General features: G+C 39.5%; 1 protein-coding gene across 3 annotated transcripts in view; it reads left to right on the plus strand.

Moving 5' to 3' along the window:
* cttnbp2 (cortactin binding protein 2) overlaps positions 1 to 23,768 on the plus strand; it is an 85,469-nt gene that overhangs the window by 8,058 nt on the left and 53,643 nt on the right. For all 3 annotated transcript variants that reach the window (XM_015042304.1, XM_015042305.1, XM_015042306.1), the window contains exon 2: positions 4,537 to 4,644. In XM_015042304.1, the coding sequence (XP_014897790.1) occupies positions 4,537 to 4,644 (108 nt within the window). The remainder of the gene's footprint in view (positions 1 to 4,536; positions 4,645 to 23,768) is intronic.

Below are 23,768 nucleotides of genomic sequence, written 5' to 3' on the forward strand. Positions count from 1 at the left end.
GTCGAAAGTGATGGGTTGAACAATTTTGCTGATCTAATTTTAATTCAACAATGAAATGTAACAAGCTCACCATAGAAAAATAAAAATGTTCTGCCCTTTCTTTGACAGAGGGAGTAGCTGTTAATCCAACCGAAAATTAAGGCGTTACAATATTACCACTGTCTGATTTTCTGAAAATCACTAAACCGATTTTCACTAAACTCATAACCAAGTCTGTTTGCTGATGTCATAACAACAGTTTTGAATCTTTAATTTACCAGAAAAAAAGCTGATCATGTTTAAATTTAATTAAATTGGACTGTTTGACTTGTCGATCACTGGTCTCACCTTTTCACCGGAAAAGTAGCTAATTGGTTCATTATTCACAATTGGGTGTCATGATGGGATCAGTTTGAATTGGTCAGGTATAACTTGGTTCAGGGATTTCTGTCCAGTATAGCTTTGAGCTGGAACAATGCAACGGCTATGAAAATATCATGGTGAATATAAATGATAAATATTAATAGCTTACCAAGTAAAAACTACCCTAGTTGGCATATTTATTCAGTAAATGAGTTCTTTTCATATTTCCTGGATAGTATGTTATATTGTACACTGTTTTCCTTTTGTATGGACTGTACATTAGTTTGTGGAAGACTTGCATTTCCTTTGCCAGCAGGATATAAGAAAGGATTTTGCACACCATAAAAATGTTCTGTCTTTTGTGGTATGGATGACTCAAGCCCACTAAAGAGGACCATGGCTAGCAGTCAACCTTTAAACATTGGCCATGATACCAGGGCCCTTGGTGCATGGTTCATGGAGCAAAGTGTAGTTTGCTCACCTGTCCATTGTGCAGGAATGTCAGAAAGAAGGAGCACTTTGCACTTTATCGCTTAGCTCAACTGCCAACTGATGGTGCTGAGGGTTGGATGTCAATGAAAACTCCAGGAGAAGTCCAGAGAGGCGAAAGCGCTTCCTGGAAGAAGCGAGGGTTAGAAATTGGATAATGAGATCATTTTGGATAATTTAGTTATGTGGTATCGCTCCTTACTTTCTTACATCTTTCAACAGTGTAAAGAACTGGTATTGTCTGAAAAATAATGGATTACTAACTATGCCGACTGATAACACTTATTTACTACATTTATGCAAAATTAATTTTAGAGTATCATTAGCTGATTAAAGATGTAGATTTATCATCTTTCTTCATCTCTCTAAAAGGCAAACTCAAGGTTTTCCGGGATAACTTTGATTCTTCTGACCTGTTTTACCTGCAAAGGAACTTTTGAAAGAGAAAAATACAAACAGAGGAGGACATCTGAGGTCCAGCAGGTTCTGATCTCAGAGAACAGTGTTAGACAAACTAGTGAATACAACTTACTCTTGGCCAAGGTCTTATTGTGACACCTCAGTGATGGACTGGGTACAGTGGTTCTGAATGTCCTGTTCCTCAGCTCAATCCAGGGGGAACTTTCAGCAGAACATCTGCCCTGCCAGACTTCAAGATTGCTTCCATAAAGTAATTTTACTTGTGTAGTTAAATTGTCACCATGCACTACAATCCTTCACAATAAATCAGGGGCAAATCAAACAATAAATTAATGAATTAGACGTTTGTAACAACTTAATGACATGGCTCTTGGGTGCTTGTTAAGCAAACCCGTTCTATACAGAAACCGTTACGAACTGATTCTAGCACCAGCTGTTTATCCACCAACCTCCTTGGTGGATAAACCCCATTTTGAGCTTACATCGTGATGTCATGGGGTAGTCTACTGGTATGTGTCATCACCTGAGGAAACAAAAAATAATAATTCATTTTCAACACCTAGTTTACTTGTCAGGTGCAGGTTGAATGTCATGAAGATTTCACTGAAGGTCTTCAGACATACTCAGCAACATGCTCTGACGTGTTGCTGAGGTTTAAACAAGCTTAGCAGAGTTCAAAGAGCATGATTTGACATGCATCTAAATAAGCAGTTCATAACACATTAGAGATTCATAAGGATTGTGTCTTTGGTGCAATGAAAATAAATTCAGCTCGATCTAATGTCAAGAAGAAGCCACTTTGCATCTCATGTGCATCTGTTTAAGCAAATATCTCTAAAAGTCAGCTCTGTGAGCATCTGTGAGGCTACAGGAGGTAATGTTGTTTGGGTAAGACGCTGTCTGAGATCTCCTGGCTTAAACATGGCACGTTTTTTTGTACCGGCATTCAAAGCTGTTAGTTAAAGGAGTGTTGGCCTGGGCTAATGCTGAGTGATGGACCTCTGCTGCACTCTGATGTAAGAGATGTTGTTGTCACTGGTTTCAGTGAGCAGCCTGCCTTTAGAGTGAGCAGGTAACAATCTTGCCCGTTGTGCAAGACTGTGGCGTTCCTCTGTGTGATTACATTTAGCTGATTTATTAAGGCTTTATTGGACAAATGACGTTATAAAAAAAGCTTCTAGAGATTAGGAATGCAGCTTGATGTGGCTTTCTCAGCTGCCTGCTCAGCTCACACTGAAACTACAAATTCTGCTTTCACCAACCTTTAAATGGTAAATGGACTAAACTAATAGAGTGCCATTCTAGTCATACCAATCACTCAAAGCTCTTTGAAACCAGAGCCTCATTCACCCAGACACACACAAATACAAACACATTCATACATCAATTTGACATGTGCAAAGTAAAGAAGCTAGAATCAAACACACAGCATTCAGCATGCAGGACAACTTTTCATATTGACTGACCAGTCCTTATTCAGGACTAAGTGAGTTTTATCACCCATAGGTCTATAGCCAAGTGTTTTTCCCATGTCCCTCCCTTGCTTAGCTTTTGGTCTCAGTGATTACAACACTTTTCAGGGTTTCTTCGAGAAACAATTTGACACTCAGCTCAGGAATGTCACCTGACTGGACCATGTTGTGTGGTTCCAGGATGTAACCAAGCACTGTGGTATTTGGGAAAGATAAACAATAAACTTATTAATTTAACACCTTACCATAAAAATGGCCAAGGTTCTGTAACATACTGTACTTACTGACTCATCACATAAGTGCGTTTTGTCTGAGTATTGGCCCAAAGGTTCCTGTAAGGACATTACCGAAGTATTACTTTCATAATGCAAAGATTCTCCTAAAATGACTCTTTGACGCAGTTTGATTTGAAGGATTACAGCCTTTGACATTAAGGTTTTGGTCTACCATAGTGTATGTTATGTTATGTTAACCACAAATACAATGTTTCTCTGTATTTAGAAATTAACTTGTAACAAATGTATTAGGTGGTCTAATTGCTTTCATTTGACACCAAAAACAATAACATCTCTATACCTCTCTGTGAGGTCATGGTGTCTGTCGTGTATGATGGATTGTCTACCTGTCCGGTGTACAGCACCTTTTGCCTGATGACCGCTGGAGATTGGCAAGGACAAACGGGTATAAGCATTGGATCAATGGATGGACTGGACAATGGACGATTTTTATTATACCAAAATTTCTAATTTAATGTTGATAGTGATGAAAATGCTCAGTTCCAAATTTGATTCCAGGGATCTTTTCTTAAGGCCCAGGATTCACTCTTAAGAAATATATAGGTAATTACAAGGTAACATTTTCTTTGCCTTATTTAGAGCAACACCAATAAGTACTAGGCAATTCAGCAGCCATTTAGAAAAGACCGTAACAGTGTTGTTATACTGTATAGCAAACCAGCAGACTGGACAACACCCAGAAGTGTTAATATCCTTTGAGGAAGAATGAACCCTGGATTCATTGTGCTGTTCATTGGTAGTCAGACTCTTTTTTTTGCAGCATTAATTTGTTATTTGTAGTTCTTCAGCACTGTGCTGGGAAACAAATCTGGCCAAGGTGACTTACATTTAAACCACCAATGTTAGCATATGTCATCTGGCACAATCCCTCGATATCAGAGCTTCAGTCTTTAAGAGCCTTTGTTATAGAACAGTCTGAAATCTTTATCAGTTAGCACCAAATACCTCTAACCCACACTTTTACTTTTGCCTTTTGACTAAAGCATTGCAAAGAATGACTTAGTGTGGGTTAGAGCTTGGCAGCATTTTTAAATATGCTATCTTAATTCTCAGACATGATTGGTCAGATGAGCCTCTGCAAAGGAGGATAAGGACTAAGTGTGTCTGTGTACATCATTAGCTCTGCTGTGCAATCTTGTTTTCCATCTTGGGCAAATAATCTCAAAACATGGATTATTTTGACAAACCTAGTATTGGCGTTACTGAAAATGTTTTATGCAGAGCAGTTTGTGGTTTACTGTCTGTTTGGTTATGACTTTTTTATTAATTTGAGTCTTAACATATTTCAATGCATTTCAAGATGATGGTCCACTGAAAGCAAAAGTTTTCCAATAGCTGTTTTCTGTGAATTACCATTGGAACCAGCTGCTCTACCCCACTTTAACAGCTTGGCCTTTATTTTTTACAACTTTATGAATCGTGTGTTTTTTAACTTTTTGTTTGATACTCTTCTTTTGCTCAGCTGTATATAATAATCTCTTTTACTAAAGATGTGTTTTCTCTGGCTTGTCTTGCAGAAATGTGAGTTCAATATGGATAACTTAAGCAAGCCAGAGCTTCTCACACTCCTCAGTATCATGGAAGGGGAGCTGGAAGCCAGAGACCTGGTCATCGAAGCACTGAGGGTGAGTCCCAATGATAGAAACTGCAACAGATCAAAAGTTGAAAGTGTTATATCTGTGGAGATTGATGATAGATTTATGTCCCTAGAAATGTGTTGGTATCAATTATCATGAAGAGACTTGAAAGGGTCTACCTCAGACACAGAATACTTGTGGAACCACCAACAGAAAGTATTCTTGCTACTTTTTTACACTCTGAAAACTACATGGAAAGAAGGTTTCTATAACTGGAGATTTTGTAGGCAATTCGAACCAATTTCAATTTATTTTTAAGTACTGTAAATAGATACAGTATGTTTTTTTAGTACTTTCTGTCTTAAAAAGCTATTTATATAGTAAGGAAACAAGAAACAATGACAAGGTTTCCCCCAGAAACCTGGCGGTAGGGGCGCTAAGGCAGTCATCTAGTGGCCTTGTTGTTTCATCCTAATTAACATTCTTTTTTTTATCCTTTCATACATGACACGTCACCTTTAAAAACAGGCAGTGGCTACAGAGTTACAGTGAATAAAAAAGACATTTGACCTCAGTCTCTCTATATGTTAACATACTGATCATACTATTCTCCATTTCACCAAAGAGTCGCTTTAACCTGTTTATGCTATCACTGTGCCTGGCATATCAAAAAACCTATAATAAATAAACAATGCTTAGCCTGGTGATGTATTATCAGCCTGGTGGCCTGCCAGGCTGATAATACACTGAAGGAATTTCTGTAAAACAGCCCAAAGTGCTGGTAGATAAAGGCTAAATTCCTACAGGTTTGGTATCTAAAAATAAACTAAAAATAATGAAACCACGGTTCTTTTACTCCTCAAGGCAAATTATAGCACACTAGCATCTTTCTGTACATTTGTATGGGGGCCAAAAACAAAATGTCGACCATATTACAACATATACTGTAAATATGTTTTCCGAAGATTATCTCAATATAAATATAATTGGTGTCACCCTAACATTTGGAAGGAAAACAACTCTAATTTACCAGAATATGTTGTTAAATCATTCATGTTGTTACTGTAGCTACATAGCAGCCATTCTATCATGATCAGTCATTCATTTTTTATATCTAGGTTGGAGGTGTCACCAAAAGGGTTGAGAGAGCAGTCGGTGTTAAATGGTTAAGCAGTTAATATTTTAAAACTAAGACTAAAATGATCACAATTGGCATTTAGCATTTCACATTAGTATTATTGTGATTAACGTGGTTGGCATTAGTGAAAGCAGCCTCATTGTCTGAAGAGTACTGGCCTTTTTTTGCTAAATGTTTTGTTCTCCAGAACTTCATTTCCCAGAATCTCTTCCACTGCCTAGGAAGTGGGGTCAAATACCACGCTGTTCATGTAGATTATGTTGCTTCTGCAAGAGTGCTGCTGCCATCAGACGATCACAGATCTCCGTTCACCACATCATTTTCTAATGATGTGGTGAACATCACCACATCATTTTCTAATGATGTGGTGAACGCTGTAAAACCAGTGAAATCAGACTAAAATGGTTTCAATAATAGATTGTTGTATAATGATTATGGTCTAAAAACAGAGTTATTTAATTCTAGTCTTTGTGAAAGTCTGTAGTTGGAACAAGTCCTAATTAATGTGCCAACTTTAAATGGATTTAAATGAGGCACACAGTAGAGTACCTGCTGCTTTTAAACCTAAAACTGGATGATCCACAGTCCTGGGATTGTTTTGTTTTTTTGTATTTGCATTAAAATATTCTAACTTTACTTTTAATACTTTCTCCGGGGCGTTGCTCTATTCTCCAAGTAATTCTATGAAGATTAGCCGTTCTTTGGTAGATTTCTGCTGTGTGGGATGTAGTTCTGGTGCCTCGGGTGAAAAAAGCAGCAAGGAGAAAAACTGCCACAGAGAACTGCCCTGGTTCCTGGAAAAGAAGAGCAGTGCTTTACCTTAAGTGTGAGATTCACAGATGACTGACTTTTTCAAATCCAGCCTGTTTCTGTGATTTGCTGAACGCTTCAATCAGATAAAACAAACAAACTTCCAATAAACTAATTTAAGTGGCAGCCTGAATAATCAACCTACGTGTGTATACATGTTGTTTTGAACACCCTACTGATACTGTCATTAGGTAAGTCTTCTCTTGCACCGAAGAGTGTTATTGTTGTGCTTGTCTATGGTGCATTTACTGAATTGAAAAAGATTGGAGTTATAGTTTCAAACTTAAAATCTGGTAACCACCCATCTGTTTTTTTATAGATCTGAACAGATGATTAAATGTCGTGTTGCTGTTCCTCAGTACTTCTGTAAATTGCAATGACCAAAAGTAAGGAGACACTTTAAGATTCCTATTTTTGTATAGTTAAGATGACAGTGATGAGTGTGTAGAGGACAAGCCAAAAATAGCTAGAGACTGCTTAAATAGTGGTGCACCGATTACAGTTTTGACCAATACCAATATTTTTGCCGAAATATCGACACGTTGCTAGTTGATGTCACACTTGCAAGATCCTTTGTATTAATTGCCAACACTACGACTACAAGATAAGAAGGTCTGTGGATTTACAGCATGTAGATGTGCTACAGAATTCGGTGTGTTTCAGATCAGTAAGAAAAAGAAAAGGTGACCCACACACCTACTGTTTGACAGATCATCGGTAGAGCCGGTGCTTAAATTAACTAATCAACCCCTGCTGTGTTCAGATGCTCATAAAACATAATAGAACGGACTGAATGTTCCGTTCTTTGTGTATGAAATGTTGCTGTGTTTTTTGTTGTTGAATCCTGATACATTATTGGAGTTATCAGTCAGTTGCTATGGAACAGACCTATGTGTAGCATAGCCGACACAGCGAGGAAAAAGGCAGCCTCTCTCTCATGCAGAGCAAAAAGTGACAATGGCTGATTTGTGGAACTGTGTAAGGTTTATCTTACGTGTATCAGCCGCCTGCCGATCTTCTTAAATGAAGGAAGTCGGGACTAATTTATCACTCCTATGCTTAATTGTCTATGCTAATAAAGATTAGCATAGATCTTGCCACCAAAGCATTATATTTCTAAAATCTGTTCCACAGTCTAAAACTTCACTGTCCTCAATGACTTCACCAGCGGGGAGCTGAGGGCAGCAGGACTTTCAATGGATGATGTATTGATCTGTGGTTACTAAATACTGAACTTGAGGTTTTGTTGTTCTCCAGGAGACTGAGAACGAGTTGAGTTATTTCTGAACAAGCTCTTGCTGCACTTCTGGATTTAGGTCGTCTCAGCTTGGCCGTGCTCCACTTCAGGCTTGTCCTCCAAAGCGTTTTTTTGTGTGTAACACAAAGAATTTCTGTAGAAAAAAAAATACTATCAACACTTGTAAAAACTGAACGTGTATTGTGACCCGGTAGTGGATCATTCATTCTAGAACGGTCCCAAACCCTTGCAGGACTGATTGGTCTGAATGAGCCGAACAGACAGGAATGGTGTGCTCATACTGAGCTTATTTCCCTGTGCCATCCACAGCCTCGCTGATACTGAACTGGACCTCTTGCCTCCACACACAGCATCATCAGCTCCAGGGAGTAGTTTGAATCTTTACTGAATTTCCTTTCCCCTGACAGTCTTTCTGGGTCTGCCATGTTTTCTTCCACTCTGACAGTCTGACATCTCTTCCACTCTAAATACGTTTGTTTTTTTTGTTTTTTTTCACCAGCCATTCTCATATGCTTTCTGCGGACGTTAAAGTTCTTCCCTGTCTTTTTTTTGGGGGGGGATGGTTATTATTCGTCTCTCTCTGCAACTCCGGCACAATGTATCTATTTATTGTGTCACCAACGAGTCCATCTGAGAAAGACATGAAAAAAAAGACAGAAGAATATCTTTCATTTAAAAACTAAGTGCTTTAAAGAAGTTTGAATCCTGAGCTGTCAGTTCCAGTTTAGCCGATGTTGAGCTGCCAAGGCAAAAAGGAGGACGGTAGAAATGGAAGGTTGATGTCTCAGACAAAGCAGTCCACTGTGACAGAGGGGATTAAAACCATTCCCTCCATCCCCTTCATGCTTCAGCTTTCTCCCAACGCCCCTTGATAGCCAGAAGAAAAGTATCATCTGGCCACCAGCTGCTAGGCTATCAGTGCTATTGAATATTCTTTTATGGGTAGCTAATGTAACTGCAGAAGCAGCCACACAGCCTTATTGTTCAGCATATCTAAAGCATGTCACACTTCGGCGGTTGACGAGTGGTGACCTATGCTCAACCTCTACAGTCTGGCAGTGATGTTACATGTTCTATTTCCCTTTTCTCCTGTAGATTAATTAGCATGTGGTCAAATGCTGCTGAGATACCGTATCAGGTTTCATCCTAGAGATGAAAGAAAGAAGGCTGTAAGGAGATCAGCCAAAAAAGACTAAAGCATCACATGGTAACCATGACGGGCCACTACAAGTCCTCCATTCTTCTGTGCCAAGACATTTTAAGGCTGTGAGAATGAAAAGCAAACTTTCTTTGTGATTGCAAGTTCACGGCTTAATGGGTATTTCCAGAGATAATGAGGCTGCTTTGACATTAGTATCAATATTTTGTTTTATTTTTGGCGCCACAGAGGACGAACATATGAGCCAAAGTCCAAGGTTAGATCTAAAGCAGGTGGATAGTGGTGCCTTTCTGCTGGCCAAAATTCATCATTTGCACAAATTTTAAACTCAGCTCCAAATCTGAGAAACTGACTCAAAGCCTTTTAATGTATTTGACATTTCAGTTTTATTTCCATTGTGGTAAGAAGTAAAGATAAATGCAGCAGAGATAATGAACCGTTAGGTGTAAAAGTGTTGGTGGATGAGGTGTCAATAAATACTTTTGCTCTTTTTATCGGTGCTTCAGGTGACAAAACTACGACAAAAGGAAACTCATTTCAGCTAAATCCTGAATGGTGGGCTGATAAGTAGATATGAAACAAGATCTTATGATATTACAACTCCACAATCTTTCCCTTTTAAGTGAATCAGTCTTGTGAAGCACTATTCAGTCGCTGTCAGCATGTGACTGTCTGGTGGAATTACACTGGTGGGCTATGAATATGATTTTTTGAACTTGACACATAGTTGTAAATATGTTTAAGACTAATTTTGAATCACTAAAGGAAATAGTAATTTACATTGTTGTGTTGATGAAGACAACTAATAAATACTTCAGGCTGGCAACAACAGTTTTTTAGGCTTATATGGGGTTTTTGGTAGAAAAAAGAAACATTTTTTATTCTCTTTCTGTAGACATAGAAGCAGACTTCTAGAATGGTGACTTGTATTCTCTACATCTTTCTCTCCTCTACTCTTATGTCTTTTCCCTTCCTATCTTTCATTCTTTTCTCCTTTCTTTTCCATCTCCGTGTCCATTAATTTGAAATAAACACAAAGCATTTTCCATTGAAGTTTATAAATATTTCAAGCAGAGCATCGTAGCGAAAGCCGTATTGCTCCACTTGTAAAAGTAAATCTGTTGGGTCTCACCAACAATTTTGAGTGCCACACTGCCAGAGAAGACATAAAATACAGTGATCCCTCGCTATAACGCGGTTCACCTTTCGTGGTCTCGCTGCTTCGTGGATTTTTTTGTGCAGTTCTTTTTCACAGTGCATTGTGTTCTGCGTCCTGATTGGCTAAACAGTCTCCGAGCTCCTTCTCTACCTGTGTACCAATAACGTTACAGTATTTAAACATAAGTAATACAGATTGGCCTTTCAGGAGATGAAAGCTGAAAACTTTGAATGCCTGCTGGAAAAAATTGGCCAGAATCAGCGCAAAACCCGACCGGAGGCTCGGTTGATGAGATCCATCGCTCTGCCGTAGATCCAGCTGTGAATCTCTCGGGGCAGGTTGGAGGAGACGCTTTAATGACATGACTCCAGATCACATTAAGGCCCGATTGATGAACACGCACATCCACTGACCTGAAAACAGGTTTTGTTCTTTGGTTTTAATGTAGAGTATTTAATTATGCTGTATAATAATTGTATAAACTAAAGGTAACTATTTCCCGGATTTCACTTATCGGGGTTATTTTCAGAACACAACCCCCACAAGAAATGAGGGATTACTCTAATGAAAAGAACAAAAGAACAGTGACAGATCAACATTTGTTTCCTCTTCAAACTACTGCCTGCCTTTTTCCCTGGCATAGGAAGACAAGATGCTAATGGAAAGTAACCTTCCACCTTTGCCTAATATACATTTAATACTGCAGCACACACTGTTTGGTCACCAGCTAAACTTGGCTGTGATAGATTTGTCTTGGACAGACATGTACACTGCACTTGTCTGTATGTAAAAATGGCAGCAGTGACCCATTAGAAACACTTTTTGATTTCACAGTATGCTTTGCTGTGTACGCTGATAAAGCACACACATTTGTGTGCTTGGAAAACATTTGTGTTTCAAGCACACAAATGTTTCAAGCATTTGCATGCTTGGAACTTTGACTAAAATGTTTTCTGTTTATTTTGGTTAATAGTTGTCTGACCACTTGGAGGCTACACTTGAGATTTCATTGGCAGATGGCAGATCAGTTAATCTTAAAATATGAAAAAACAGAAAGTACATAAAACAAGAAAATGACATCAAGACAAAAGGAATGGACCTCACTGTGATGCAGCAGAACACTGAATTTTCCCCAACACTCAGTCACTGATATGGGAGTGTATCAAAAGTGACACATATACTACAAAAGTGTGAACGTGATGTTTCACAAAATCTTCCATATTTCCTCATGTTTAAAACCACACAGCTTACATATTTAGATATGAAGCCTAGGTGAAAATTCAACCTGGAAGACTATTATTCATCCCACCTGCCAACCAAGAAGTCATCCTGCACCTCGATTCCAACCAATCGGTGATGGCCTCCTCCTCCAATCAAGCGTTGCTCCCTTGATAAGGTCCAGCTGTTTACCGGCGTCCAATCGTTGGCTGAGCTTCAACCTTCCTCCACCCCTCCTCCACCTTCAGCCCAAGACTTCTTCAATGTCCATTCAGTTTCCACCATTCTCTCCACCACCAGTGTCCGGGCCCCGGGGGGAAGACGTCTCTAAATTTCATACTCACAGCGGCTCATTCTCTCCGACAGCGGTTTTCAGCGCAACGTCTTCCTCCTGGGTCCGAGCGCCAAAGACTTTATCTTGTCAATTAAACTTTCTAATACCTCTCTCTCTATCTGTGCATGAGTCTCTCCAGGTTGAAATGGCAGCATACATAGCAAACTTAAACACCGTTATGTTAGCATTTTCCCTCATTCAACAATTATCACACTGAACTAGTTCATTTAATACTGAAAAACCAAAACAAAAATCAGGCATGCCGCACCTCAGCATAGCCTGTGCAGTGGGACAGACTGTCAGGCTCATTGGAACTGTTATGTTCCTCCTCTCCGTGGGAGAGTTGAATTATACAGACGCAGCTTACATTATTTGATCCTTGTGAAAATGACCTTATGGGGTGATTTCGCTGTCAAAGAATGATAAATGAAAAGACGGGGAAGATAAGTATCTTAGCAACAAACATTTATGACCGGCCGTAACAAGCATGCACAGCAGTATTGTAGCTGTTATTAAATAGTTAATAAATAAAAACTATGGATGAAAGTTTATGTTCTCACTGAGAAGGATCGTAAGGGAAGTATAACAATCTACATAGCATTCTGGTGGGTACCTGGATTAACATTTTCAGTGTGAGGTTGTGCTGCTGTAATAAAAAGATTTCCAGTTTCACTATTAGCAAGGAAGATTCCGTAAGTTATATTTAACACTCGGTTTTGTCGGTTCTGAAGCGGTGCGTTCTTTATGAAGGCAACAAGCTACATAAATGTAGCAATGAAACATGCCGCTCTTTTACTTTTAACATTTCTGCTGGGAGAAGAACTTGTTCTTTCTTTCTCAAATCTCTTTATTGCAGCGAGAGGATGTCGGCACATACTTTCTCAGCTAAGGTAGCACTCTAAGGGGAAGTTTTTCTCTGAAGCTGAGCCAGACTTCCTGGAAGTGTTGTTGCTAGCATGAGCAAGTCACAGTTTTATCAATCCGTTCATAATGGTAGCAGTTAAAAAAAAAGAGAACAGTTTAACACCATACTCACTGAGCTTCAAGTCGCCATGACAACCTGTTACTTATATGAGGTGTGGTACCCATGGTGGACAATACAGATGTTATGTGCTGTACTGATTTAAAGATAATCTCAAAATGACTAATAGATTTATATTTTAAATTATTTTCTTTGGATCATAAAAGAATACATTTCAAGACTCTAAAAGAATATAAAGGAGTGGTGATGAAAAAAATATGTTTGTTTTTTTTTATTACATTTTAAAAATGTACAGTATCTCCATAATATTTCTCAGTGATGACAGGGGACATTTTAGAGCAATTAAACCAGTAGAGTTTTGACAGTTTATCTTTAGTAAACTTCAGCTCTTTGCAATTGAAATCCCTTCTTACCATCATGCTAATTTTAACCTCTTCCACAAATTCTCTATCAGAACCAAATTTGATTCTCAGTACATGAATATTACTCGGGGTTGTATGATATATCGGCACTAAAATCACTTTTGGCCAATATAATTTTCTAAACATATCAATATTGATCTGATTAATAAAACTGGATCGATATTTACAACCAATACTTATTTCCATCTTGTTGCTGTTTGCTTCTGCAGGGGGGAATGGAGGAAGTTGGTCATGTTGTGTTTGCTCATGTGACAGTAATGGTGAGTCAGGACTGTGGGGAGTTTGAAACAGAGAATCAGAGGTGAAGTCAGAGTGTTTTTTTAAAGGTGTTGAAAATGTAGGGATATATTTATATATGTGTGTAATAAAGATACATACAATATCAGTTATTTTCCAAAGCAGCAAAATTAATATCAGATATTGATATCGGCCCAGATTCTCTTAGCAGTGTGTCCCGATTACTTAGAGCTATAAAAGATTATTTTAAAGTTAAATCTGCCAGGTGTTTGGATATTTTTGGTCTTAACTGGAACTGCTCTTTACTCACCTGGCTTTGTGCTTCTTCTTACCTGTCACAATTCTTTTTAATGTTAAGCTGAATCTCACACACACAAGTCCTGAACCCAGATAGGAGTTCCTTTTTCTGTTTGGTTTAACCTTTACCTTTCTCCAAAGACAGAAGCATTTGGAAATTAAGACTTGCTGCTGGTATGTCTGCCAGCCACCATCCGGCCCCTCACAGTCAGGCTTCATCTGTAGGTCATGCGCTATAACATATGACTTAAAGTTGCTGTCAGCACTGTGGCTATGCATGCTTAGTGCAACGCAACACATGCTCAGAGCTATTAGACTTTCTTCAGCGTCATGTTATTTCCTACCGTCTAGCTATTTAAGGCATGCCTTGTTGCTGGGCTTTTCCAGCTTCTCACTCTCTGTTCAGACAGTGACAGTGATGTTTTTTTTATTCTTTTTTTATGCCCTTGTTCATCTCCCGTTTGTTCTTTTAAGTCTCTGTGTTTGGGAGATTCTACCTCTTTGTGTCACTCAGTGCTTTTCTTCTCTTCCCTTGTAATTACCAGCAGATTCAATCATTGGCCGAGTGCTGAAGTTTAGAGATTCTTTTTTTTTTTAAGGCAGACAAAAATTCAAGAAAAAAATCATCCTCATTTCCACGCTTATTAAAGATTTTCAGAAAATAAAATGTTTTGTTTTCCCCACCATCGTTGTGACCAAGTTTGTGCATGAGCGTTGCTTCACAAATGAAACACTCGATGATCATGATGATCTGTAACACATCCTGCTGTCACTGTAATGGAAGTGATTCTGTGTTCGGTTTGACAAAACAAGTCGTTAACGTTGGCTTATGACAGAGTCCCGTCTGTTCTACCCGCTCTTCCCTGCTCACCACGAGCCAATGAGCATCCTGCTCCGATCGGCTGGCTGCCTAGCAACCAGAACCCTTCACCCCCCGTCTGCTCTCCAGCCCAGACCCTTCCTCATAAGCTCCCAGGCTCATGTTTCACAGCCAGCCACCCACCCGACATTCAACACAGGAAGGAGGCTGAAAAGACTCGCCACAACCATGCCCCTGTTATGGTGAAAGTGGTACGGTCCAATAGTTGAGTCAGTTCTGTTTCTACAGCCTGTTTGTGTGCGTGTGTGAGAGCATGTGCACGCACAGTCAGTTAAGAAGATGGATGTGTTCCCAGGGGGGCGAAGTTATCAGAGAAATCAAAGAGCATGTCTGAGTGTGTGGATAATGTATCTGCGGCAGCAAGTGAGGATTATTCAAATCATTACTGTATTCTTTTTGTCTGAATCTCTTAACAAATGCTATCTAACAAAACAAAAACAAAGGTTGGGATTCTGTTACTTAAGTTATAAATGCCCCTAAAATTTTATGTTTTTAATTTAAATAGCATGTAATTCTCTGCCAAGACAGTTTTTCTCATTTTTAAAGGAGGCAGTATTATGTTTTTTCCAGGCATAAAGTGCCATTTTATAGCACAGTCAAGTAATTTCTTGCCTTCAATTGTTATATAAATGCCAGTTGACATTTAACTTCGTAATGTTAGCCTTTAATAATGTTTTTACCACTGAGAAGCTTGTATAAAGAGTTCAGCTGATGCTTAGTTCCACCAGGTGTTTGCTAATTGCTGCTGGCTAGTCTGAAGGAGCTGAGTGGGGGAGTCATGGGGAGGGGAAGCTCGGCAGCTTGGAAATACTAACTGCAAGGAGGAGTGTGACTTAGCTCTGGAGTCCACCCAGGCGTTTTGTACAGCTGACTGGTTGCCCTGGAGATTAAAGGATTTCTCAAACTTTTAACAAGTGAGAGCTGCTGCATGGGTACTGGCTAATAGGATGGGCTACCAGCTTGATACACACACTAAATCTATTTTTAAGGATTTATCTACTGTTGGAACAGCTCTAAGAGCAACTCATGTCGTCTTCAGGGGTAACCTGGTCACCATGGGCACCGCGCTGGTGGACCTTGCTGTAGGCCAAGACAGTGGACAGTGGTTGCCTCTGTAGTTGCCTGGATAAATGATTACCCATCAATCGGACAGTTTATGAAACTGAAGCCAAATAGGTGCAGTGGTGAAACTTTGTGGCAAAGTAGTTAAGTTGGCAGCAGTGTGGTGACTGGTGTTATGTGCAAATGTGATGTGGTGGGCTGGTCTTTCAGTCGGCCAGAACAAAATGGACAGGGACTGAATTTCTTACTTTTGCAGAGGTAGATAAGATTTTTTTTTTCCTATAAGTGTTCAATCATAGAAAACTAAGGAAACCCGGACCAATTTATTGGGCCGGGTTTCCTTCAGTGAAGATCTTCAGTGAAGATCCTCTACAACACAGACAGGTATTCGAGGTCTTCCAAACCCACGTCTACTACCATCTGTAATTTATCTTTGAAGAAAACTACATACTACCAAGAAGAGGGACAGACCAGAATGGAATTGTCTGACATTGTTGTTAGAAGAAATCCCATGATCTTGGTCGGCTCTTGGTTCTTTTGCCTTTCTGTGTCCTGTGAAAATTGTCAGTGTGAGTCAAAGCAGTAGGCAGGGAGCTGAGGAAGTAGGTCACAGCATCTATCATTCTAACTCTCCTCCACTCTTAATCCTCTCTCCAACTCCCCTCCTCCTTTCCTTTTTTATTTGCACTTTGGTCTACATTTCCATACCAACGATGTCAGAAATACGCATTTCTCTGCTCCAGGTGCATAATTACGTAAAACACACTGTTTGTAAATTGCTTAATAGCTATGCAAATATTTGCACTTGAAGCAAACGTGGTTGGAGTGGGAATCCTTGGAGAAGCTCGGTGTTTTACTTGATGTTTTTGGAACATACAAGCCAACGATTATTGCATTCCAAATAGTGTTAAAATAATATTACTCCCACTGTTAATGATGCTATATCCACGGAACATTGTGCAGCTCTAATGGTTAGCTCAATAGTTCCTGTGATGCTTTATGTTTGAATCAAGGTGAGCAAATGTTTCCCTTTCCTTTTCACTTTGATTTTTCGTCTGCCTCTGTAATAGTTAATATTTCCTATTTGTGCACCTGTTGTCCATAATCATACATTTATTCTAATAACCATGTAATGCTGCATTTGCTGAGCTGAAAAAACTAGTAAACAGGCTCTAAACATAATAATGGAATAGAAGTGATATTTTTAATGTGTCTCAGAAAACATTGTCCAGTTACCATCATCATGATTTTGTTTGCTGAGATTAAGGCTGAGCGATATGGCCTGGAATTAATGGCAATATTATATTATGGCGATATATACAACAATATTTAAAATATATTCTTCACCACTGCAGCAATGGCCAACCCACTCAGTCGGTGTGGGCAGTGATTCAGGCGTTGGGTTTCCTTCCGAGAGATACAGACAGTCTGGTGACTGGTGCAACCTGGACTGGATGATGTGACACTTTAATTTAATGCCATCCTTTAAATTACGGCACCTTATTATGACTGAAAATGTTGATTTGTAGACAAAAAGTGTATGACTTGTCACACCATTGTCAAATTGTATCTCTTAGGACAGGGCTAACAGGTTTAAGGCCTAAAACTTGATTTATACTTTGTAGTCTCAGTGATGATTCATGTCTGGTGAGGTGCCAGTCATGTTTCCATCCATCCAATTGTCATGCAAACTGTTCAAGAAAATGTGAATTAGGCGTGTTCTCATCTACTGGCTTGGAGCCAATCAACCAAGCTTCATAAAGGCTAATTTTGTCACATGTTGATGCTGCAATAAACAAAATGCAGAGGTTGCAAACTAGAATGGACCATACATCTCAGAAAAATTGAAACGGGAAGGTTCGCCACAGCCGAACTTGTTATAAAAATGTTGAAATCATACAGAAAACATATTTGCGGAAGACTCAAGTAAATAAAAATGTATTTTCTCTTGTCATGATGACAGGTGACTGGACTGCGTCCCCTGACTGGACATCACTGTTTGGTCTTCTCTAATGTCTACTCAAGCGCAAAATCTCAGTGACGTAACAGTCATCATCTTTTTCTTACCCACTAGGGACCGCTAGGGGTTTCTGTGGATGTGCGAGAGTAGCCCACATTGTTTTGTGTCCGCATCATCCATGTGCACTTGTATGCAAAATAATAACTTTAGCAATTGAATGGTGGAAGATGAAGAAAACAACTGTCAGATGGAAAGAAAAAGAAGCAATATAGTGAGGAGAGATCTACTATTTTTCCCACATGGAGACAAAAACTACACTCTTATTCTCATGAGGAATCACTTTGTTCTTTCTTGTTTGTTCTTTTCTTCTTCACTTCTGAGTTGATAGTGTGTAAACCAGGGCGCCATCACCTTCTAAGAGGCTGTGGTGAAAACTCTATATCCTCCCAGAGTGGAACGGGGTTGTTGACCTCAGCCAAACACAGTGTAAAAGCAGTATAAAACGTGGCTATTTGGAGAAGTATGTCAGGTCGTTAAGACAGCAATTAGTCTGCTGTGGTCATCAACAAAAGGAGAAACTTATTTTATGCAAAGTTTCCTGGTACAGTCATGCAAAACCAGGAAATCTCTTTCTTCAGGAGGACAGGAATGGAAACAGGCAAGAAAATCACAAACAGGGGAGTTTCAAAGCCATCAGCTGGGAGTGACTGATCAGGAAGTCTCAGATGACACTGGATCACCTTCAGAAAACCAGACATGCTAAAAGATGAGCTCCCCACCACACCCACCCAAAATTTATGGTATTTGGGTATGGTAGAACAAGACCACCATTTCTGTTAAAAATAAATGTTTATTTTTAACATAAATTTCAGTTTGCCTCAGTGTTTTTCCTCCTTTTCCTGCCTCAATGCCTTATGAGAATTTCTTCTCATAAGGCATTATGAAAAGAAATTCTCTTATGAGAATTTGCTGAAATTGTCTTAAGAATCCTATTTATAATAAACTGTCTTTATAGCATTTCAGTACTGTCCAATGCTAAGCAGCTACTGAATCAAATCCGTACTTTTCTTTGGTGTTACTATATTTAGGTCATGGTGTGAAGGGCTGAGGAAAACCTTTAGAAAGCTTCAGTCCAACAAAACAAGAGCCAACAAGTTTTATGCATGTCAGTTTTTGTGAATATGTTAATGAAATTTAGTGTCAGATTAGTAAAAAGAAAAAAAACTCAAACCAGCACTCATTATGTTCAATTTAAGGAACAAACTGCTGCCAGAATACTCAAAAGTATGTCTGAGCTAGAGAGAGAGGTCATAAATATAGCAGTACATCCAATCCGAAAATGAAAGTTTTTTTGGAAGACAAGGTGTTTTTCTCTACAATTTTTTAAATGTAAAGTTACATAACAGTTTGAACATGGAATTTAAACAGTGTCCAAACATAACTCAATTTTAAAAAGACAGATAAGGTAATTGTTTTGGTGTGGTACAAAGATTTAATAATTACAGAGTAAATAACCTTACTGTACTAAACATGTACATCACATCTTGGCTTGTGATATATATATGCAGTTTTGAATACTTGTATTGAGTTATTTATTAGTTAGTTGAACCTTTTTTTCACCAGGAAAAACATTAAGAACAATTTCTTATTTAAGATACTAATCTGAAAGTTCTAAAACAATTAAAATGTTTGCATATACAACCTCCCTCCCACCCTCCCCCCAAAATTGTAACTTTATGTTATTAAATGTATGCGTATGGCACAACAATCTTCCCAAGCACATTTACTCAGATTCCTGTTGTTTAAGCAGAGACCAACAGGTGGTTCACGATGAAAACCATCAGAAAAGAAAGAGAAAACCTGTGGTTGAACTTGTCTAAGGTAAAGCTGCTACTGGTTGATAAATCTCATGCTAAATATTCTCAAATTACTCCAGAGCAGCAAGTGCTATTTCAGTTTACTGTCATTTTGTTTAGCCCCACTCAGCTGTTGCTGTATTCACAACAGGGGCAGTTATGGAGTAACCTGAGCTACAGAACACGCATGGCATAGGAATATACCCCACATACATGACTCCTGTTGCTACAGTAAATGTCCATTCCCTCTCTTATGCTTTGTCACTATCTCTCTTTGATTTACACCCTCACTCGCACACTCTTATGCACACACTCTGTGCTTCCCTGGTGTGCATCTATGTGTGCGTGCACGCTTGTGTGTGTCCTGTGGAGCACTGAAATGAGTGTGGGTGTTTCGTTGGAGGAGAATGAGAGCAGCAGCTGTGAGAGGCCGACTTCAGGTTACTGACAGAGAGAGAGAGGGAGAGAGAGAGAGACCCATAGAGATGAATCACAGAGAAATATGAGGGTTTTGTTCTTATCTTGTCAGCTTTATCTCTTTCTCCTCATCTCTGCATATAACACAAAATACATTATTTTGTCGAGCCGGTTAACCTGCTTTTTTTTTTCTTCTTTTTTTTTTTACTGCTGATGCTGCTGACGGAGCCAGAGGCAGCAGGGACTGAGCGTGGGAGTTTTCCAGCTGTAGCTGCAGGAACAAAAACTGAACAAGAACAAAGCAAAAAATAAATAAATAAAACAGAGGAAATGTAAAAACATGCAATTAGCCTACTGTCATAAAGGAGTATGGAAATTGCATTTTGTTGTTTTGTGTTACGCTGATGTAGGTTAAATGTACAGAAAGCGCTTCTTTCCCATCCACATCAGCCCTTAATAGGCTGAAAGTAAAAAATGTCTGCTAATGTGGGCGTCTAATTAAATGCAGTCATTGCTATCTTTGCCAGCTTATTTCAAAGAGTTCTTCTAAACATCCTTTTAGATCTCCTAGTTTGTGAATTATAAGCGAAGCACTTTTCAGCTGGTTGTTCTTAATAGCACTGAGATGCTGTTTTTATCAGATCCTGTCCAAAGTTCAACTGAGAATTAAGTAGAATTCTTTGTTTCTAACCTGCTTGTGGCAGGACTCCACTAGGTTTAGAGAACCAATCAGCGTCTGTAGTAGTGGCTGTGAGCATCTTACGCCTTTTTTATTATTTTATTTTGCCGAGGCAAGAAAGGAAAATAAGGACCCATCTGTTCCATGACTTACTTCCTTTCCTCCTTTCCTCCCATCCTTTATCCAAAGCTGAACAAACATCATGGTGACATGGTTCTGCACACACCTTTCACACACACTGCAGACCACCCGGGGACACCTTTCATGTTTCAGTATATGCCACATCCCTGAGCATATAGGTAAACAAAATGGTCACGGAGAGAGCGCCGCCCTTTTCTACAGACAGCTTCTTCCGTTGACAACAACTTTGCAGTTTCCAAGGAGCTATTTTTGTTTCTGGAGAATCTGTAGGTATATTGAAAAGAATCGTACAAATGTTGGCATTTTCTCACCATGTCTGACAAACACTCTGCAAAAGCATGAATTCAAAAACCGGTTAGTGGAAGCAGACTAGTTGAAGCGAATTATTAACACTGCTGTCCGAGCTAATTTACGCAGAAAATGTGGCCACAAACTTGTGAGCAATCATGTGAGCCCACACCGAGCTGACACAGGCCTTGTGTCGAAAAGGGAAGGACGACTCTTCCCTTTGAACAAAATAATGCAAGTTTCATCAGTAAGAGCCACTCTACGCTTTGGATGAAATATGGGACAATATTTACAGTAGGGATGTCCTGATAAGGTCCCAGCTATTGACTGTTGATGATTGCTCTACTGTCTGAGATTATGTCAGCTGCACCCTCAGAGAGCCATTTGGCTGCAGTTGGTGCAGACACTTTTTGTGTGCATTGCTAGCTATTTTAGTTTTTCCTTTGGAAAAAGACTTTAACAGTAAGAGAGAGGTTGTAGTGTCCTCCCATCTTTACAACATTTCGCCACAGTCAAAAAGCAGCTGAGAATATCAATCATTCAACTGCATGATGTTCAAAACAAAGAGCTGATTTTAAGGATGCTTTCAGACTTGATAGTTCTGAAGAATTGGTTCAGTTGGGGACCAAAATTACACTGCACTATGTCAAATGAACCAAACCCTTTGATTAACTAGTTTACCCCTTTGCCTGTGGTGGCGCTCCACCAAGAACCTGTGAAAGAAACAACATTAAAACCTCTGAAGAATACACATTACTTCATCATATGTTAACAAAAATGGAGTGGCGTCAAATTTTAACAGTTGTTGGGCCTCTCATTTATCGCTGGCAAAAGACTACGAGGAATTTCTAGAGCTAGACACATGCATTTGTTTTGGTTGTATTTACCCACAATGACATCCGTTATGGGCCACTTCTTGCATTTGGAGCCGACTTCAGTCTGCAGTGTCTTATGACCTGAATTAAGTTACTTTCACTTAACATTACAGAGTTTTCAAGCATTGCATTGAGTTTATTGTCTTTAATGAGTAATTAAACTATAACCTGGTTTCTATTTGTAAGCTGAAAAACTGAAATCAGTATCAGAACTTAAGTATGACAAAGGGAGTGATTGTAATCGTCATGACGATGCTTGAAAGTGAAATTTGAACCAAACTGTTGTTGGTGCTTTTAGAGGGTCCATATACCAGCAAACTTCCATTGTTGTGTTTTCTCTACTGTCATACTATGGGGTGCTGTGCTAGCCCTATAGAGGATTCATGTATTTTTTTCTACATAGCTCCAGATTACAACAGAAGTGCTTTAAAGTCACCCTCTCAATAGAACAGCTCTAGACCTCATCCTGTTAAAGTAGTTTTTGGCGCACTGCCAGTCCCATACATGTGGTTCCTGTTCATGGTCTGCTCTTTTGGAAAGATATGGTGTGGAAGCTAAAGGAGAACAACCATCCTTGTTGCTAGGGTAATGCCATTCTCAAAGTGCACAGACTAAGATAAAGCATCAGCTTCAATGCTGGGTCTCAAACTGCTTTTGCGTTTCAGCCATTAATCGATCGTGCTCCCCTCCAGCACAACTTACTGTCTCCCTGCTGGCTTTGTGGTAATGCATTTTGTTGCAAAGACAATTACATTTTACTCGCATTCAGCAGCTACCAAAGCACTCTTTGCGTTCTTTGCGTGCTTTGGTACCTCTAAAACCCACCGTCGCTCTCCACAGCAATGACTTTTACAAACACTGAGCCCTCTCTTCTCTTGGTTTTGATCTTTGAGCCGTTTTGTGCTTAGTGAGTGTCCCACTTTCTGGGAGGGAGCTGGAGGTTGGGACTGATGTGGGAGAGGAAGCTGCAGTTGAGGGGTGGAGGCTTGAGTTGTGCTTCAGCACAGCCACTGCTTTGTCTTAACGCTGATTTCCTGAGTAACACTGGCAGCTCTGTTCTTAGCCAACATAAATTTCTGTTTAAATCAACAGAAAAAGAAGCACTCTGTGTGGATAATGAACTCCTGTAGGTTTGGGTCCTCTCCTCTCCAGCTATTAGCAAACCTGGGAAAGTTTAGTTATATAACATCTTTATTATTCGAATGATGCCGGTATTATCAGTAAGTCTCATGAGGCAAAACTATCAGTAAAATATCGTGATTTTTCCATTATTGTTAACACAGGAGAACAACATAGAGAAGATTATGAAAAATGTCACTGCTGAAAGTGACTGTGTGATTTTTCACTGAGAACAACCATCATCCTATGCCATGTGAAAAACTACGTCAACATGCTGCAATATATTTTTATTATTATTGTAAAGCAGTTCTTTCACTGCGTTACAGTGAAAGAACTGCGGGGTTGAGTTTTGTGTGTGTGTGTGTGTGTGTGTGTGTGTGTGTGTGTGTGTGTGTGTGTGTGTGTGTGTGTGTGTGTGTGTGGTTTTGGGAACTGACTGTCAGTATTTTCTATCCTTTTACCTCTAAGAGCTGACAGTTTGCTTATGTCTTGTTTTCCCTTCCATGTCATACTACAAAGAACTTCCTTTTCAGTGTGAGGATTAGCTAATCAGTGGAATTAGCCCTTGTGCTTGTTTTTTTTTTCTTTTTTTTGAGTAGAAATCTGCAGATTTCTTTGGCTTGGTGATGTTGATTTGGATAGAAGTGTTTTTTCGAAAGTGCCGGCTAATTTCTGTGCAACAGAGACAGTTTAGAGAGCATACCTGCTGCTTGGGCGAGCCAGTGTGAAAGTGACCCTCTGTTTCACACTAGGCCTGACTCTCACCTCGCCACCTCGCCAAGTGGAAGGCCTGAACCCAGCCGCAGCCAAGTCCTGGCAGTGGAGTCATGTGTGTGAAACTCTGCTGCAGATAATGGGAACTGAAATGCTCTGACCGTGAT

Source organism: Poecilia latipinna, unplaced genomic scaffold (genome assembly GCF_001443285.1).
Source record: "Poecilia latipinna isolate Pla-1442-1.1 unplaced genomic scaffold, P_latipinna-1.0 Scaffold585, whole genome shotgun sequence".
In the NCBI taxonomy this organism is placed as follows: Eukaryota; Metazoa; Chordata; class Actinopteri; order Cyprinodontiformes; family Poeciliidae; genus Poecilia; species Poecilia latipinna.